This window comes from Mustela erminea, chromosome 12 (assembly GCF_009829155.1).
Source record: "Mustela erminea isolate mMusErm1 chromosome 12, mMusErm1.Pri, whole genome shotgun sequence".
In the NCBI taxonomy this organism is placed as follows: Eukaryota; Metazoa; Chordata; class Mammalia; order Carnivora; family Mustelidae; genus Mustela; species Mustela erminea.
Genome location: NC_045625.1, coordinates 3,445,766 through 3,465,152, shown reverse-complemented (window position 1 = coordinate 3,465,152; position 19,387 = coordinate 3,445,766). Strand labels below are relative to the sequence as shown.

Genomic DNA, 19,387 nt, shown 5'->3' with positions numbered 1-19,387 from the left:
TTGAGGGGGAGCAGCTGGGAGCACCCCAGATTCCAGGCCCCAGATGGTCCTGCAGCTGCGAGCTCAGCCCTTACTGCTCCAGACGTGTTCTTGAGTAGTCCTGGGGACACAGACCATGTTGCATCTCCGCTCCTTGGTGTGAAACCAGAGGTGGTGGAGGGTTCTTGGGAGACGGAGCTGGCTCTCCCTGGGGAGCACTCCCACCCATGCGGGGGGGCGGCAGTGCCACGGTCCTGCAGAGCAGCCTGGGCCAGAGATGAGCCCGGTCACCCCCTTCCTCAGCCAGCAGACTGGGCTACCTATTGTGACAGGTCCCTAAGTCACATTCTAAAGTCCAATGCCTCAGGCAAGCCCGTCTGCTGCCCAGGCTCCAGGGGAGCCCTCAGAGGACAAATCAGGAGCCCCCGTGGCTCACAGTTGGCCTGTAGTGGCTGGTCCCGGCCACCTGCCTTGCAGAGCGCCCCGTGGCCCCGCTCCCTGCTGCTGGGGACCAGGAGGGGTCCCCTCCCCCATATTCAGAATAACTTCCTGTAGAGCAGGTTCTCAGAATTGGAAAAGCTGGACAGAAGGTGTGAGTTAACAAATCCCCGTCCTGGGGCGGGGCGGGGGCCTCAGGTTCTTGCCCCGCTTGTCCTCCCGCCACGCAGCCATAAGCGCACAAGCCCCAGCCCAGCCTGCACAGCCCCTTCTAGCTTAACTAACGCCCCCCCCCCCCCGCAGTCGCCCTGCGCTCCCCGCCCTCCCCTCCTTTCTCAAGCCTCTCGTCCACTCTGTCCCAAACCGTTGGGATCTGGAGGGCAGGCTTGGCGGCAGCAGACGCAATAGCCGTGGGGCCATGGCCTTGTCCACGGCACTGGCTTCCGGGCAGCAGAGGGCCTGCCCGGGCCCAAGCAGCAGGGCTATCGGCCTGATGGGGCTGCTCTGTCCCCTGGCTCGTGAATGCACCCACCTCCCTGGAGGTGGGTCGTGCAGTAGGGCCTGGGCATCCTCCGTGAGCTGTGACCCCGGGGGCAGCCGAAATCCAAGGCCCCATCACAGATCTTGTCCTTGGTGGCCTGCCTTTTCTCATAAGTAGTCCCTGGTGACCAGAGTTCTGCACAGCCACAGGGAACTGGCCGCTTTTGCTGTCGCCCCTACTTCTGTGCTCAGTTTTCTCTCTCTCTCTCTCCCCCCCACCCCCATCTCCGTCCCTTCTGCTCTCTGTTGGTCGGTCTCTGTCTCTGCTTGGCTTTGCCCCAGGGTCTTGCTGTGGCCCATTTTTGTGGCCAAAAAGCCTGGTTTTTCCTTTAAGGAAGCCCTCAGGGTTGGGCTGGAGCCCCACTTCTGCCTTTGCCTTTTCCGCCTGAGCCTCTCTTCCATCCTAGCACTCTGATCCCCTGTGCTGCTGGGGGTCCCCACCCCTGGCTCAGACTGCACACCCAGCGGGCCCTTGATAACGAGGGGCAACCACACTGGTTGACGAGTGGCACCCAGCCATCTGTGTCCTAGAAGTACCCTCCAAGCTCCCGCTGTTGAGCTGGGGATGGGTGGCAGGCAGGCCACGGAGACCAAACATGCCCCTTTCTCTGAGGGCGGAACCAAGTGCCTGTAGATCAGTGAGCCGGATCACGACGCTGTTCACCCAGGCAGCCAACAGCCTGGCGACCTTGTGCCCTGTGCCATCTGCCTCGGCTCCCAGGTTGGGCAGTAAGCCGCACAGGTGCACTGTGGCACCAGGGCCACGGGGGCAGGCATCCCTGGGAAAGATCGCCTGTTCCCACGCCGTGTTTGCGCATGTGTGTGTGCGCACAGGCATGGCCTGCTGCGTGACCTTGGCCCAGCCCGAGGTTGCTGGAAACTGGCTATCTCCTGGCCCCAGGTGCATGGCCTGGAGTGTGGCCAGGCTGGAGGAAGGGGCTGAGTAGGAGGAGGAAAAAGGGGCCCTCTGCGGGCAGCTGCCAACTCAGAGTCCTGGCCGGCTCCAACCCCATAAATACCCGTGGGCCAGAGGGAGGGCTGCACACGGGCTGGCACACACCATGGGTCACCTGGGGCTGGTCGTCTTGGGCCTCACCTGCTGCTGGGCAGCCGTGAGCGCGGCCAAGGTAAGCGAGGGCCCGGCAGAGGGGCCACTGGCCTCTCACTGAGACCTGGGAGTGGGGTGGCACCGCGGAGGGAGGACAGGCAGTGTCATGGGCAGGAAGAGCCAACCCGAAAACGGAACCCAATGGTCAAAATGGCATTTCCTGGGCACTACGTGTTCTGTGTATGTTCCCATTACTGGGTACAGCATGCCAAATTAAATCTGGATTTCATACAAACCACGAAGTTTTGGGTGTGGGTATGTTCTATGCAGTATTGGGGTGTACTCACACTAAAAACAAAATGTCAATTTACCTGACATTCAAAGGCAACTGGGAGTCCTCAGTCTTTATTTGCTGAGTCTGGGGACCCAACACCCCCCTGGCTCTTTCCAGAGAGGTTGATGTCCCTCTTCATAGAAGGGGCCAGAGAAGACGAGCTGTCACCCAAGCTCACACAGCCACCAGTGGCTGAGCAGAAACCTGGAACCCCAGAGTGGCTCCTAACCTAACCTCCAGGTCCCAAGAGAGTGGTCCCCACCTGCTCGCTGGAGAGTCAGGCGGCCGCCCGGGGCGGGTACGCCATCGGCCACAGTCTGCGGAACGGCGGGGAGAGGGCTTCAGGCTCCGAACCCCACAGACACGTGGCCGGGTGGTGTCCACCCTCCTCCAGCTGCCCTGGGGCCTGCCCCTTGGCCCCGGAGGTTTAGGTGCTGGCCCCAAGAAGTCACTGTCTTCGGCGGGGTGGGGGGGGCTTCTCTGAGGGCAGAAAGGGCCAGGATTGCTTCCCGCTGTTCCAGCAGCCAGCGTCCCCGTCCCCTCCTTGCCCCCATCCAGGGCCCTCAGGCCAGTCTCCGTTCTGAGACGTGACTTCCCAGTCCCCAGGCAGTGAGCTGGCCTGCTGCCCCATCCCAGCAGCCGGGAAGCCAGTCAGAAAAGATGCCTGGAGGCCTGAAACCAGGCTGCTCCTCCCCAGCGGGGAGAGATGGGGTGGCGCTGGGGGAGCACACCTGTGCCTTGCCCCCTTGAGGCACGTGGCGAGAGTTGCTCCGGCCTCCTCTCCAATTCCAGCCAACCCCCTCCCCTGTTAGCCCCCACCTTACAGGGTGCTGAGACCCCAGGGGGGCCGAGGGGTCGGGGGCTTCCCTGCCCTTGGCCCTCTTGAACCTAGCACAGGTGAGAGCCAGGAAGCAGATCCCCGCCACGGGACCAGACAGATGGGGAGGCAGCTCTAGCAGGGGATGAGAGCCTGGCTCTCCCACAGGGTGACTTCAAGCAGGCAGGCCTCAGTTCCCTTCTGTGACAAAGGGTAGATGAGCACCAGCCCCCAGAACCCTCCTGAAGATGGGCGGCATTGGCCACGTGGGGCCAGCTCGAAGCCAGGACTGGCTGCACAGCAGGGATTCTGATGGCCTCGGGGGAGGTGAGGGCTTTCTCAGCACTGAGCACAGGGGCTGTGAAGAGTTGGCACCAGGCCACTGACTAGAGACCAGCTGGACACGGTGAGGGGCAGGGGACAGAGGGAAGCACATGGGCCGTGAGGGAGACATTGCCGCTGCCCATCTTATAGATGGGGTAACAGCCTCATGGTCACAGCTAGATGGCCGCCTCCGAGATCCAGACCTCTACCCCACCTCCCCTGGCCTACCCAGAAGGCTCCCTGGAGTGGGAACACACTGGTTGACCCAACTTCCCCCAAGATTCAGGGAGCGGGACACCCTCAGGGTCCAGGACCAAGGCAGAAAGCTGTGCCTCTAGCAATGAGGCAAGTGGCTAGAAGCGGTCTCTGGGGAGCATCTGGGCGCCCTGGTGCCTGTTCAGGTCGCCGCCCACCCCCATTCGGGACACCCCCTGGGGCCTGCCTGAGCCTCGGCCTCTACCCCCAGCTGGGCGCAGTGTACACGGAAGGAGGTTTCGTGGAAGGTGTCAACAAGAAGCTTGGCCTCTTTGGCGACTATGTGGACATCTTCAAGGGCATCCCCTTTGCTGCACCCCCAAAGGCCCTGGAGAACCCCCAGCGGCACCCCGGCTGGCAAGGTGGGAGAGGGCAGGGGCTGGTGAGGCCATGCGCCTGGGGGGGCCGTGGGGCGGCTGCCATCCTCACACCTGTCCCACGGGCCGCCCGCAGGAACCCTGAAGGCCAAGGACTTCAAGAAGCGGTGCCTGCAGGCCACCATCACCCAGGACAACACCTACGGGGCAGAGGACTGCCTCTACCTCAATATCTGGGTTCCCCAGGGCAAGAAGGAAGGTGGGTTTGCCCTTCCCGCACCCCACAGGTGGCCCCCGAGTCCTGCCCTCGTGTCTGGGGGGCTCTGGAGCCGAACTTCCCTGCGATCGACATGGTGCGGAGGGAGCCGGGGGAGGGGGCCAGCATCTGGGGTGACCTGGCCTGCTCTGCTCTGCCTTAGTCTCCCGAAACCTGCCTGTCATGATCTGGATCTATGGAGGCGCGTTCCTCATGGGATCCGGCCACGGGGCCAACTTTCTCAGCAACTACCTGTATGACGGGGAGGAGATCGCCACGCGAGGCAACGTCATTGTGGTCACCTTCAACTACCGCGTCGGGCCCCTGGGCTTCCTCAGCACTGGGGACGCCAACCTGCCAGGTCCGCCAGCTGTCCTGGGCACCGCGGTGGGGGATCGAGTGCGCCCCACCCCGTGAGCTCTGAGCCCGGCGGGGGTGCGCCTCAGCTCCCATCGTGCTCCAGCAGCTGCCGCCGGTCCTCCTAGAAAGGCCCAGAATCCCATTTGCGGAGCCAGGGAGTTGGAGAGGTGCTGTGAGAGGCAGGAGCCCCTTGGCTGCTGGAGCGAAAGGCTGCCAGACAGACGGACAGACAGACAGACAGGGACCCAGAGGCCTGGGGAGCAGGTGCAGGGAGCCCAGGGAAAGAGACTTTGCCGGGGCAACCCAGGAGCTGCAGGACAGCCAGACGTAGACAAGGGTGGCTGTGGGAGGGAGGGAGAGAGAAGAGCGGACCGCTCCTCTTGCTCGCCCCGCCCCGTCCCCAGCCTGAGCCCCACACCTGCCCCAGCAGCCCACCGGCCAGCCTCCAGGAGACCCGCCATTCAACGTCTAGGGGCTCAGCCAGGGTCTGTGCGCAGTCGAGAACATTCTCAGCCCGCACACACGCACTGTGCACCCTGTGTGGGCCAGGCCCTGGCACCCCCAGACCCGGCCACGGGTCCCTGACGGAGGCCCCTCTCCCACGCTGCCCCCAGGTAACTTTGGCCTTCGGGATCAGCACATGGCCATCGCTTGGGTGAAGAGGAACATCGCAGCCTTCGGGGGGGACCCCGACAACATCACTATCTTTGGGGAGTCAGCTGGAGGCGCCAGCGTTTCTCTACAGGTCTAGGGGCCCCGGAGGTGGGACCTGCCCCAGAGGGTGTGGGAGGGAGCCACTGGGGGTAGGGAGGAGAGGGCCTGGAACTGATGCGTGGGTGTCCTTGGCTGAGCCTGGGGTGGGCAGGTGGCGTGAGGCCTTGGTGACGGGACCTGTGTGTGCTGCAGACCCTCTCTCCCTACAACAAGGGCCTCATCCGCCGAGCCATCAGCCAGAGTGGCGTGGCCCTGTGCCCGTGGGCCATCCAGAGGAACCCCCTTTTCTGGGCCAAAAGGGTAAGGCGGAGCTGTGGGGGGCAGGGGAGGGGCCTCCCGCCTTTCCACTCTGTCCTGGACTGCAGCACCCTCTGCCCAGGGCACTGGCCTCACCCCCCTGCCTACCCCCGACTCCAGATCGCTGAGAAGGTGGGCTGCCCCTTGGACGATACCGCCAGGATGGCCAAGTGTCTGAAGGTTACCGACCCCCGCGCCCTGACGCTGGCCTACAAGATGCCCCTGGCCGGCATGGAGTGTGAGTGGAGGCTGCTGGGCGGGGCCCGGGGGGCTCAGGGTCGGCGACGGCCACGCTCCTGGAGGAGACAGGGGTCGCCGGCTGTGAGGCTGGCCCGGCCGCGATGGCTGGCCTCCCGCGGCAGCGTGCTGCCGCAGCACCCTCGCAGGCTCAGTCGGCCGGCTGTAAGGAGCGGAGACATTCTTTCTTTGTACCCCAGTGGGTCATGACCCTTTGAGAAGCAGATGACCACATGGGCTCCGCTCCCCAACAAGGCACACATCCGCAGTCATTTGGGGACAATTTTAGGGAGACTCATGGACCCAAAACCAAGAGCCTTTGTCCTGGACGGTCATTTGCTCTCCCTGCCACTCGTGCAGTCCACACACACCCACCAAGCACGCACAGGAGCCTCTGGTCCTCCCAGCTCTGCTCCTCTGGGCCCGAACGCCGGGGACCCCGACAGCCCAGTGGGCTGGGATTAGCCCTTGCTTACCCTTCCCATGCTAAGTAAGAGACCCCATCATTTGCGTCTTGACCTGATGCCAATTAAACCACAGTGTTCTGAGCAAAGCGGACGCAAAGCGGACGCAAAGCAAACACGTGGCCCCACCTGCCAACCAGTCGTTCCCTCTGGCGTGCACTGGGAGGAAAAGCAGCCGGCCTGGGCCTCCTCAAGGCCGCTGCCTCCACATGCCCTGAGCCAGCTCTGCAGTCCTTTTGGGGCCAGCTCAGGGGGTCTGCAGGACAATGAGGACCTCGCAGTGTCTGGCGCACATGCTGGAACCCAGCCCCGAGAGGGGGTGAGCCTCTTTCATCATTGGTCGTCTCAATTCCTTCCCCATCTTCCTCCCAGAGGCTGAGGGAGGACAGCCTTGGGCTCGAGACCGGTGGTGTTCTGCCTGGGCGGGCAGTTCTGCTCCAGGGCGCGCATGACCGTGTTGGGAGACAGTTTTGGTTGTCAAGACTGCAGAAGGGGTGCCACAGGCATCCCGCGGGTTGAGGGATGCGGCTGGACATCCTGCAAGGCGCTGGACCTCGGATTATCCCGCCCTTAATGTCGGCGGTGCTGAGGCTGGAGAAGCCGGGTCTGGATCAGAGGAGGCAGGAGGTCGGGCCGGGGTCGAGTCTGGGTACAGGACGTGTCAGAGCCCGCCTCTCTCCCACCCAGATCCCATGCTGCACTATCTGGGCTTCCTCCCTGTTGTCGACGGAGACTTCATCCCCGATGACCCCGTCAACCTGTACGCCAACACGGCCGACATTGACTACATAGCGGGCACCAACAACATGGACGGCCACATCTTTGCTGGCATCGACGTGCCCGCCATCAACAAGAACAACCAGGAGGTCACGGAGTAAGCAGTGGGTGCGGGGCCTGGGGGGCAGTACCCAGGGGTGGCTGACAAAGGTCAGACCCGGGTTGGGGGTGCCACCTGTGGCCCTCTGCTGGGTGGGGGTGCAGATACCCTCCCACTGGCACTGGGTAGAGGGGCCAATGCTGGCATGGTCCCTGCAGAGAGGACTTCTACAAGCTGGTCAGCGGGCTCACCATCACCAAGGGGCTTAGGGGTGCCAACACCACCTTTGACATCTACACTGAGCCCTGGGCCCTCGACGCATCCCAAGAGACCAAGAAGAAGACCGTGGTGGACTTGGAGACTGACATCCTCTTCCTGGTGCCCACCGAGATTGCCGTGGCCCAGCACAGAGCCAATGCCAAGTGAGGACCTGGGCGGGGAGGCCCCCTGGGGAGGCCCACCCACCTGGGATGGAGCACCGGAGCCCTTAGGCCTCTTGGGAGGGTGGCTCATGGGTGTCTTCGAGGCCTGGGAAAGCCGGGCTTGGGTCCCCACCTGGGCCTGTGCCACCTGCTTTGTCCAGGCCTGATGAGACCTGAGAGGGCCCCTCCCTACCTCCCAGCCTCAGGGGGCTTTGCAAGCCCCCCCTGCGATCCTCTGGCCAGCCCGGCACCCAGTGCCCTCTCTCACTCCACAGTCCCTCCCACTGAAAAGTTCTTGAGCTGGTTGGCCTTCCCCTCGTGCTGCATGGAAGGAAAGAACCCTGGATGATGATGGTCTCTGTTGTGGGTTTCCACTTGACCTACGTTCAAAATAACTTTGGCCTGGGACCACATTAAAAATCTCTATATGATAATAGCCAATGAAATTAAACAAAAGTTAAGAATGTTTAAAAAGTAAGAAGACAATATACCCGGCATCTAGAGAAAGCTTCGCAGCAGCTAAGCAGTAAATGTAGCTCTGAGCTTCCTGTCAGTCAAGGCAAAAAGGGAAACATCTGAGGGTATATAGCTTGTTCAATTAAATTAAGATACAAATTCCCTTGCAGGGCAAAAAAAGATCTTTCTTGATACTGAATTACAGGAGAAAGCTGCCTTAGTGGGTTTTGTGGAGGTGAATTATCAACACAACTGAAATCGTAGATGCCCCGAATCCGTGGCTTTGGCCCTCGGCTTCCCTTTCCCAAGTGTCAGCATCCCAGCTTCTTCATGAGGCTTGTGGGAATTCCCCAGACCCTTCCCTGCTCCCCCCATGGCTCCCTCCAGAGCCCACCCCTGCGCTGGGTGGCCCCAGGTGAGCACCTTGCCAACGGGGGTGCTCTCCCTTCCCTCCTCAGGAGCGCCAAAACCTACACCTACATGTTCTCCCACCCCTCTCGGATGCCCACCTACCCCAAATGGGTGGGGGCTGACCACGCAGATGACCTCCAGTATGTCTTTGGGAAGCCCTTCGCCACCCCCCTAGGCTACCGGACCCAAGACAGGACGGTCTCCAAGACTATGATCGCCTACTGGACCAACTTTGCCAGAACTGGGTAAGGCAGCAGTGAGGCTGAGCCCAGAGCCCCTGCCACCTGGCCCTGAGGGCCTGGGTTCTAGTCTCTGTTCCCTCACTTCCACATAAGCTCCTCCAACCTCGGTACCTCTGTCTGTCTGTGAGGCCGGGGTACTGCCCGGGGCCCTGGGATCAGCACGGCCTGGGGCTTCACGTGCCCAGCCAGTGCCAAGGAACCATGCTTCGAGGGGCCCCGAAGGTAAGGGTGGTGCAGAGCGGGGGCGGGGGGGGGGGGCTGTCCAGGCAAGCCAGGGCCCAGGTGGGCTAGGGACACAGGTCTCCAGCCTCCTGTAAGTCCCCACCCCCACCCAGCCTTTTTCTTGCCTGTAGGGACCCCAACATAGGACACTCGGCTGTGCCCACGCACTGGGATCCCTACAGCATAGAAAATGGCAACTACCTGGAGATCACCAAGAAGATGGACAGCCACTCCATGAAGCAGCACCTGAGGGCCAGCTACCTGCGCTACTGGACCTTGACCTACGAGGCCCTGCCCACAGTGAGCGGAAATGGGGCCGCCCCTGCTCCCCCCTCCGGGGACTCTGAGGCCGCCCCTGCTCCCCCCTCTGGGGACTCTGAGGCTGCCCCCGCTCCCCCCAACGGGGACTCTGAGGCCGCCCCTGCTCCCCCCTCCGGGGATTCGGAGGCCGCCCCTGTCCCCCCCTCTGGGGACTCTGAGGGAGCTCAGATGCCTGTAGTCATCGGCTTCTAATGTCCTCGGCCCTAAGAAGCCGTAGGGTGAGACCCCGGGGGCCACCTCCCCTGCAGAGCTCCTCCGGAATAAAGCTTCATCTGTCTGGCTGGCATCTTCCTTTGCTTCCAAGGCCCCAGCCGGAGGAAGCGGGGCTCTCAGGCTCAGGCCCGGTCCCTGGGCCGACCGCCTTGCCCTGGGGTCCGTCCGTCTTCAAGCTCCAGGTAGTCTGGAGAACGACCCTCCCTCTAGAGGGGAGGAGACAGGTTTGAAGACGTGAAGTGTCCAAGCAGGACCGGGCTGCAGGTGTGGGTCCCCCACCCTGGGCTGCTGCTTCCCCGAGGGTCATGGTGGGCAGTGGCCACAGGTGAGAGGACCTGGGCTCTGGGGGCTGTTGCCTCCCCTGGACCGGTGAGGTCCGGCAGCACCAGCTCCTCTGGGGCTCGGCAGGGAGCTCCGTGTTCTAACTGGGGTCTGGGCACCTGGCCTGGGAGGAGGAATGGACTCTGCTTCTAGCTGGATGCAAGTTGAAGGGAGAACAGAGCTTCCTACTGGAAGGTCAGAAGCAAAAGTTGCAAGAGGGTTGGGCATTGGGTGGCACTGGCAGAGTTGGGGGCGGGAGGCGGAGGTCAGGGTCAGGGTCATTCCCACATCTGGGAGTCTGGGCATCCTTCATTGGGTGGCGAACTTAAGCAGCCTGAGGTCACCATGGCCACGGTGAGGGGTCGGGGACACCAAGAGGGGGTCATACGCCTCGGATCATGAAACTCCAGAGTTAGTGCTCGAAACGATGTTGGGGGGTGTCTTCCCCACCCCTCACCCATTCTTTCGACTCTGTGAGGCCGTGCTGAGGGCTCAAAGGAGAGAAGATTCTGGAGTCCCGAGCGGCTCTGCCTGGCGGTGGGGGGTGGGGCTGGAGACAGCAGCCCCCTCGAGGCAGCCAGCACACTTTCCCTCTCTAGCCACAGATGGAAGACTGAGGTCTGGGGAACTGAGTCCTGTGGCCGCCATGCAGCAGAGCTGCACAGGGGGCAAACCCGTCCCCCCAAGATGGAGGGTACAATCAGGCTGGCATGGGACCGCCGTGGCTACGCTGGGCTTCCTGGCTTAGTCGAGGGCTCTCGGGGGTGAAGAGGGGATTCCTTGTCACAGACTGAGGGGATGGGCCCTTGTGGCGGTGTGGGCCTTTTCTGGTGACCGTCCCTGCTCTTGGCCAACAGAAGCACAAGGATCCAACAGCGGGTCCCTCCCCTGCCACAGTAGTTCGCACACGACTTCTCTAAGTGTTTCTGCCTGCTCTCAGGGGCCTCCTGGCACTGCAGGAGAAACCTCACACCCCATGGCCTCCGACCCGCCCCAGACTGGCCCTGGGACGGGCACTTCCAGCCCTTACTGGGGGAAAGCGCAGCTGTGCCTGCCTGTCATTCAGAAAATCGCATCCCGGGAAGGCTGGGCTGCGTCAGAACGGCTGGGGGCACTGGGATCCGGGCTGTGCCCAGCCCCCAGGCTGCACGGAAAAGGCCTCTCTGGTTAAGGCAGCCTTGCTGGATGTCTGCGGGCCTGGGGGACACCTTCCGCTGTCGGGTCATCCCACAATTCCTCGGGCTTTTACCTTTACAGCCCATAGCCAGAGCATGAGGTTGAAAATACAGCTGGTCCCTGAACAGCATGGGGGTTGGGCGAGCCGACCCCCACCTCCACCATCAGAAATCCACATATAACGTTTGACTCCCCAAAAATGTAACATCTAACACCCCTACTGTTGACTAGAAGCCTCATAGGTAGCACAAACGATTAACGCATACTTTGTGTTTGTATTATACCTTATCTTCTTACAATAAGTAAGCAAGAGAAAAGAGAATATTAAGAAACTCATAAGGCAGGGGTGCCTGGGTGGTTCAGTGGGTTAAGCCTCTGCCTTCGGCTCAGGTCATGATCCCAGGGTCCTAGGATCAAGCCCCACTTCCGGCTCTCTGCTCAGCAGGGAGCCTGCTTCTTTTCCTCTCTCTCTGCCTATCTCTCTGCCTACTTGTGATCTCTGTCTGTCAAATAAATAAATAAAATCTTAAAAAAAAAAAAAGAAAAGAAAAGAAAGAAAGAAACTCATAAGGCAGAGAAAATACATGTACAGTCCTGGACCATATGGAGGAAAAGCCGAGTGAAAGCCGCACCCCAACCCCCAGCACAGTTGAGGGGCAGGCTGGCAGCTGTCCAGGGTCCTGGAGCACCCCCCCCCCCCCGCCGGCCCACCTCCAGGGGGCCAGGAGTTAACCCTTTATGTTAACCTTTAATGGTGATGCCCAAGGAGGACAACCGGGGAAGCTGAGGACAGCCCCTGTTTACCACCCTGGTGACAAGTCTCACTGTGTCCTTGGGTCGGCAGTCTTGGTGCGACTCCTCCCCCTCCCTCCCCTGCCTCATTTTTCAACCCTCCCTGCAGGAAAGTTTCTGAACCACCCACTTCCTCTGTGACATAACCAAATCACAGACCTGGGCAAAGAACATGGCCATCCCAGGGGGCTGGAAGCTCTAAGGGCTCTGGCCTAGCTGTCTTTTAGGACAAGTATGTACCAACAAGACTGAGGCCACAAGCTGGTGATTGCCCGATCTGGTGGACTTCAGAACCACATGGTCTGGGAATTCGTCTTGGCCAGTGAGGGGGACTGGGTGGTCTTTCATGGGCAGGACTCTGCACCCTTACCCTCACAAACCAGCACCGAGCTGGGACTCGTCAGACCCCAGCCAGGATGAGTGGTCCCCGTGTGCCTGGCCGAGAGAGGTGGGCAGAGTAGGGGCTTCGGAAGTGTTTCTGGGCAAAATCAATTATATGAAGAGTTGCAGGAAGGTGGAAATCCTAGGTCACAGGCAGAAGAAGTGCTTAAGGAATAAGGCTCAGCTGAAGCCTTAAGTCTGGTTTGTAATCTTTCCCTTGGATTCAAAGCAAGCTCAGAAGACGGTCTACGGACTGAGGTTTCCAGTTCAGGTAAAGGGCTGACCAATGGCCCCTAGAGAGAACTAGGACGCCAAATCCTGCTCGACCACAGTCCACTGGCTAATAACCTCCCCCTGGCCTTTTCCCTGCCACATTGCACGTTTTGATCTGTTTACAATCCTAATCCCCACCCCCGCTACTTAATGCTGATGGAATTCAAATCTAACCCTGAAACCTCTAAGTTCCTAACTGGTCATAAATTCCTCATCCTAAACCCCAATAAAACAAGCAGAAAACGCTCCCTCTTCCTCGGAAGCTAAGAAAGCTAAGAAAGGCAGCTGCCGCACTGGGTCAGGAAATGGTCCTTGCAAACGCTGTTGTTTAAAAAGCACAAAAGGGGCGCCTGGGTGGCTCAGTGGGTTAAAGCCTCTGCCTTCAGTCCAGGTCATGATCCGAGGGTCCTGGGATCGAGCCCCACATCAGGCTCTCTGCTCAGCGGGGAGCCTGCTTCCTCCTCTCTCTCTCTGCCTGCTGCTCTGCCTACTTGTGATCTCTGTCTGTCAAATAAATAAATAAAATCTTAAAAAAAAAAAAAAAAAACAGCATAGGGGCGCCTGGGTGGCTCAGTGGGTTAAGCCTCTGCCTTCGGCTAAGGTCATGATCCCGGGGTCCTGGGATCGAGCCCCACGTCGGGGCTCTCTGCTCAGCAGGGAGCCTGCTTCCTCCTCTCTCTCTGCCTGCTTCTCTGCCTACTTGTGATCTCTGTCTGTGAAATAAAAAAAAAAATAGCATAAAATATATACAACATAAAACATGCCAATTTAACTACTTCTAAGACACGATTCAGTGACATTAGTGCCGTTAGCACTGTTGTGCAAACATCACATACCGAGTTCCAGAACTTTGTCGTCACCCCCGACAGAAACTTTGTACCCATTAATCAATAACACCCGTTCTCCCTTCTCCCCTCCCCCACCTGGTAGTCTCTTCTACTTTCTGTGCCGCTCAGTTTGCCTGCTCTAGATATTTCTAGATATACCTGAAGTGGGACCGCCGTGTTTCCAAGGTCCATCTTGGTCCATGTTGCGGCGCGTCACAATGCCAGCCCTCCCGACGGCTGGAGCCGTTTCCAGCGTGTGTCGCTGTGTCACACGGTCACCGCTGTCATACGGTTACCGCAGCACTTCCTCACAACCCCCTTGTTCTGTGCAGTTGATTGTTCCCGCTTTCAACGGCAGATTCCCGCGCCACACTTCCCCTCGGTCGGTCTCGCTAAAAGGTTTGTCGGCTTTGGTGGTTCTTTTTCTAGTTCCTTCAAGTGTTATCGTTCGGTTACTGACTTCAAATCTTCCGTCTTCTGTAATATAGGCATCGGCTGCTAGAAATTCTGCTGTTAGCCCTGCTTCCGCTGTGTCCCGTCACTTACAGTACATTGCGTTTTCGTTTCCACTTGTGTCAAGTTATTCTCTGACCTCCTTCGTGATTTCTTCTTTGACCCCCGGGTTATTATGCTCCTTCATTTCCACGTTCTTTTGAGTAGCCCGTGTTCCTTCCACCTTTCCCTTCTGCTGCTGCTGCTTTTTTTGGTATTTGACAGAGAGAGATAGTGAGATAGTGCGCGGGGGTGGGGAGAGGGGGAAGCAGGCTCCCCGCTGAGCAGGGAGCCCGATGCGGGGCTCGATCCCAGGACCCCGGGATCATGACCGGAGCCGAAGGCAGAGGCTTAACGGCTGAGCCACCCAGGCGCCCCTGCCTTCTGCTTCTATCCCACCTGACTGGAAAAGATACTCGCATATTTCATTCTTTACCATTTATTAGGACTTGTTTCGTGGCCTCACAGATGGCGTGTCCTGGGGAATGTCCCACGTGCCCTTGAGAAGCTGTGCCCGGCTGCCGTGGCGAAGGCCTCTGCTTCTGTGCGCCGGGTCTGACAGGGTGCGGTTTCAGTCCTCTGTCCGAGCCATCGTCCACCCGGATTCCCCCAGCCATTGTTCAAGTCACGTAGTCAAGTCTCCGACTCCCTTTAAAAAGATGTCAGTTTTTGCTTTAGGGATGGAGGTTTACAACTGTTATTTTTTTCTTAATGTATGGAAATTTTTATCGGGGCATACTGACTTTGTCTCTTGTTAGCTTTTTGACTTAAAATCAATGTTGACAGATAATAGAGCCGCCCCAGCTGTTTACTGTTCTGGTGGAATATCTTTTCCCACCCTTTGATTTTCAACCTTTTTTCAGATTTCTCTCAAAGGGAGTCTCTTTGGGGGCACCTGGGTGGCTCAGTGGGTTTAAAGCCTCTGCCTCCAGCTCAGGTCATGATCCCAGGGTCCTGAGATCAAGCCCCGCATCGGGCTCTCTGCTCAATGGGGAGCCTGCTTCCTCCTCTCTCTCTCTCTGCCTACTTGTGATCTGTCAGATAAATAAATAAAATCTTAAAAAACAAAACAAAAAACAAAAAACAAAAACACTGAGAATTCTCTAAAAAAAAAAAAAAAAAAAAGCATCTGCCTTTGGCTCAGGTCATGATCCAGGGGTCCAGGGCTGAAGCCCCACGTCAGGCTTCCTACTCATCGGAAGCCTGCGTCTCCCTCTCCTCCCTGCTTGAGCTCTTTCTCTTAAACAAACAAACAAACAAACAAGTAAGTAAATAAATAGTATCTTAAGAAAAAACTCCCCCAAACCAAAGCGAGTCTGTTTGAATACAGCATATTGGTAGAATATGTTTTTTTAAACAATTTTTTTAAGATTTTATTTATTTATTTGACAGAGAGAAATCACAAGTAGATGGAGAGGCAGGCAGAGAGAGAGGAAGGGAAGCAGGCTCCCCGCTGAGCAGAGAGCCCGATGCGGGACTCGATCCCAGGACCCTGAGATCATGACCTGAGCCGAAGGCAGCGGCTTAACCCACTGAGCCACCCAGGCGCCCCTACAATATGTTTTTTTAATCCATTTGCCAAACTCAGCCTTTTATGTGGAACCTTTAACCCATTTATATTTAATTACTGACGACTTCCTTCTTCCGTTCGCCACTTGTTTTCCGCATGTCCTATATACTTTCTGTTCAATTTTTCCATTCCTGCTTTTTATGGATTTAGCTGATTATTTTATAGTGCACCCTTTTGATTCCCTTCCACCCTTTTGTATGTATTTCTAAAAAAAGATTTTATTGGTTACCTTTGGGATTGCAATTAACATCTTAAACTTAGAGCAACCTAGTTTGGTAATTCAAGTTTATTCAGTAGTATACACTCAGCTCTTGTGAATTCCCAGCCCCACTTTCTTTATGTATCCTGTTCCCATTAACAGATTTACAGTTTCATAAATTTGCTTTTTATATTACATAGAAAAAAGGAGTTATGCACCTAAAGTGAAATGATACAGGCTTTTATTTTTATTTTATTTTTATTTTTTTTAAAGATTTAATTTATTTATTTGACAGACAGAGATCGCAAGTAGGCAGAGAGGCAGGCAGAGAGAGAGGAGGAAGCAGGCTCCCTGCAGAGCAGAGAGCCTGATGCGGGGCTCGATCCCAGGACCCTGGGACCATGACCTGAGCTGAAGGCAGAGGCTTAACCCACTGAGCCACCCAGGCGCCCCTGATATAGGCTTTTAAAGTGATCTATTACTTACCTCTCCTTGAGCTCTTTACTTTCCCTATGGCTTTCAGTTACTGTCTAGTGTTCTCTCATTCAGCCTGAAGGGTTTGCTTGTAGGATTTCTTATAGGCAGGTCTACTGATAACAAAACCCCTTAACTTCTTTTATCTGGGAATGTCCTCATTCCCCTTCACCCTGAAGAGATAGTGGGTCCCTTTGAGTTTTTTCTGCTTGAAGTCCATTGATCGTCTTCATGTGTAGATGTAGTCTTTCATCAAAACTGGGAAGTTTTCAGCCATCTTTACTTCAAATAATCTCTCTGCTCCTTTCTCTCTTCTTCTGGGTCTCTCGTTATTGGATGCTGTTAATTTGTTGATGTCACCCAGCTCCTGGAGGGGACTGTTCATTTTTCCTCATTCTTTTTCCTTTGTGCTCTTCAGGGAGAGTAATGACGCCGGCCTTATCTTCAAGTTCACTGATTCTTTCTTCTGCCTGTGCAAATCTGCCATTGAACCACTCTGGTGAGTTCTTTTCATTTTTTCTGGTGAGTTTTTTCATTTCAATTATTGTACTGTCCAGAGGATTTTTTTTTTTTAAGATTTTATTTATTCATTAGAGAGCTAGGGAGAGCACACAAGCAGGGGGAGAGGCAGAGGGAAAGAGAGAAGCAGACTCTCCACTGCGCTGGGAGCCTGATATAGGGCTTGATCCCAGGACCTGGAGATCATGACCTCAGCTGAAGGCAGACGCTCAACCATCTGAGCCCCCCCCCCAGATGTCTCATAGCTCCAGAATTTCTATGTGGTTCCTTTTCATAACTTCTCAATATTAAGTTTCCTATTTGTTCTTACATCATAGAGTTCCTTTGGGGTTTTGTTTTGTTTTTTGTTTTAGCTGTCTGTGGTTTCCTTTAGCTCACCAAGCATATTTAAGGCAGTCAACTTAATGTCTTTGATTAGTAACTTCAATGCACGGACTTCATCAGGGAAGTCTGCCAAGTTCTTTTTTCCTACGTGGCAGCACGGTCTTCCTATTTCTCTGTACGCTTTGTAACGTGCTGGGAACTGGATACTGAGGATGACAATGTGCTAATTCTGGAAACCAGATTCTCCCCCTCCTCCAGGCTCACTTCTGTTGTCCGAGAGCTGCATCTTCCATTTCTATACTGACTTTTCCAAACTATGTTGTGCCATGTCTTCCTTGTTCAGAGACTGAAGCTTCTGTCCTGCTGCCCTGGTGGTCAGTGCGCGGACTGGCAGTGATCTCCTTCATCGCTGACGTCCCATGGCTGTTTGTCATTAAGCACTCCCCTGGCAGTTGTGTGTTGGGCACGGGGTGTTCCAAAGTCCCCAGATGGTTCATTCCGATCCTTTTCTCCCCACAGTCAAATGGTCTCCATGGAGAGACTGACCCCTGAGCTGCTGCTTCTATAATTTTCTCTTGCAAATGTTTTCCTTTTTAAATTATTTTAAGAATATTTTATTTGAGAGAGAGTGAGAGAGCTCTGGTGAGTTGGTGGTGGGGAGGGGCAGAGGCAGAGGGAGAAGCAGGCTCCCCGCTGAGCAGGGAGCCCTAGGCGGGGCTCGATCCCAGGATTCTGGGATCATGACCTGAGCTGAAGGCAGACGCTTAACCGACTGAGCCACCTGCATGCCCCACAAATGCTATTTTTAAAGACACCCAGGCTTCTGGGCTTGTTGCTAAGCCCTGTGAAAGCACCTCCAACCTCGAATCCCGAGGGTGCTGGGGGGCTGACCCAGCTCAGTGCCCAGCTTAATGACCCCAGGCTGAGCATCTGCTCTGTGGAAGTTAGGCCTGCACGTTTCCTTAAGTCAGTGGGAAGAAGGGTGGCTGGCTCTTTGCACTTGTCCCACATACGACGAACCGGTAACCACGCAAGATCTCCTGTTTGCACATAGAACGCAAGAGTCTGTATCTCGTTTATACGAGCGCAGGAAGTGAAAGAACCAAATCGCAACTCCCAAGCTATAGTAGAAACCAGATTTTAATATAAGATTCAAGTCTAGCATTTGCTATTTACAACAAATAAATATTGCCCCTCCCCAACTGGTAAACTTTTTTTGTTTTGTTTTTGCCTTTTATACAAATATTCAACACCCCTCCCCGTTCCCCCGATTCTCCTCTCCCACTAACCCCCGTCTCGTGTGGTCTCATGAAGCCCAGGGCGCAGCGGTGGGTGGCACTCGCAGTGTCGTGAGAGTCAATGACAACGGGCCTCGGCAGAGACTGTCCCCGGGCACCGGGTGAAGAGTGTGATCTGTGGAAAGGCTCCCCGCCCTCCTCTCCTGGGGGAGGGCTGGGCCGGGGGTGGGTGAGACTCCCTCGCTCTGTTGGCCCCGACGGTGGTATCTTTGGTGCAGCCTGGGAAAGGCTAGCATGGTGGAAAAAGGGCCCAGGACCCGAGAAGGGCACGGGCCAGTGCCCGTGGGCATGAGGAGAGAAGTGCAGTGGTCAGACCCAGTGGATGAGTGGGTGCCCTGGGGTGCCCCTGGGCACAGGTGGCAGTGACCCACACCTGAGCAGGTGCGGGGGAAGTGCACAGAGGGCGGAGCCCAGCGGTAGGCGCAGCGCCATGGCCGTCGGCAGTGCTCCTTGGCAAAAGTCAGCTAGTCTTCTGGTTCCAGAGAGCTGAAGGCACCTAAGGCAGCGAGTGGTCCACGGGAGGCCAGGTCAGCCCAGCAAACAGCAGGCGTCAATCCCGGCAGCAGGGGAGGTTCAGGGTGAACCTGGAGTCTGGGGGTGGCCTGAGCTGGAAGGTCAGGCAGAAGGCGCCCGCCCGGCCTTGGCCACTGGAGTCTCTAAGTGCTTAGTCACCCAGTTGGCCAGCGCCCGACAGAGTGGTCCCGTGGCTGGCCAGTGCCGGGGACTACCTAGAAGATGCCCTTGGCAATCTTGAGTCCCTTCTGCTTCATGCGAGGCAGAGTCGAGCTGGTGCCGTGCCTGACCTTTGCCCCCTTCGTGAAGGTCCGTTTCTTGAGGACAAAGTCATAGTTGGCCGTTGAGTTCATGGCATAGAACACATTGGCGTTGTCAGGGATCTTCAGCTCTGGTGGGAGAAGGGCGGGGAGAGGGTCACAGATGCTTACAAGGGCCCCACAGAACAGCCACCACTTGAGGGCCCCCCAGGGCAGGCCTGAGCCAAAGAGCTGAGACGCCCCCAATCCAACATCAGGAATACTGATAAGCCCTCTAAATGACACCTGCCGAGGAGACCGATGGGCACTCAGGAAAGCCAACGACTCTTGTTTGAAAAGGGACTCTGACTCCCCAAGTCCCCACCTCCGTCTGGAGTGGGCAAAGGGCCGTCCGTCCCGCCGCCCTGCTGCCTTCGCTGACCATGATCTCGAGCCGAAAGATTTCTAGAATCCAGAACACCTCCCCTAAGTCTCGCCCTACTCA

At 57.1% G+C, this 19,387-nt stretch overlaps 2 protein-coding genes across 18 annotated transcripts in view; one reads left to right on the top strand and one right to left on the bottom strand.

Annotated features, from left to right (window-relative positions):
- Positions 1–1,949: 1,949 nt before the first annotated feature.
- Positions 1,950–9,550, top strand: CEL (carboxyl ester lipase). 2 transcript variants are annotated; one of them, XM_032307346.1, is made up of 12 exons: positions 1,950–2,084; positions 3,947–4,097; positions 4,189–4,311; positions 4,472–4,669; positions 5,283–5,413; positions 5,575–5,682; positions 5,800–5,917; positions 7,068–7,254; positions 7,416–7,619; positions 8,534–8,731; positions 9,082–9,331; positions 9,365–9,550. In XM_032307346.1, the coding sequence occupies exons 1-12, from the start codon at positions 2,019–2,021 to the stop codon at positions 9,461–9,463; spliced, it is 1,833 nt and encodes a 610-aa protein (XP_032163237.1). In that variant the 5' UTR covers positions 1,950–2,018; the 3' UTR covers positions 9,464–9,550. The 2 variants fall into 2 exon arrangements, with proteins under 2 accessions (XP_032163237.1, XP_032163236.1); XM_032307345.1 differs by having other exon boundaries at positions 9,082–9,550.
- An 8,404-nt stretch (positions 9,551–17,954) lies between these two features.
- The window catches only part of RALGDS (ral guanine nucleotide dissociation stimulator), a 43,307-nt gene continuing 41,874 nt past the window's right edge, over positions 17,955–19,387 (bottom strand). For 14 of the 16 annotated variants that reach the window (XM_032306212.1, XM_032306211.1, XM_032306207.1 and 11 more), the window contains one exon: positions 17,955–19,034. In XM_032306212.1, the coding sequence (XP_032162103.1) occupies positions 18,859–19,034 (176 nt within the window). In that variant the 3' untranslated portion in view covers positions 17,955–18,858. The remainder of the gene's footprint in view (positions 19,035–19,387) is intronic. The other 2 variants (XM_032306208.1, XM_032306205.1) reach the window with 1 other exon arrangement.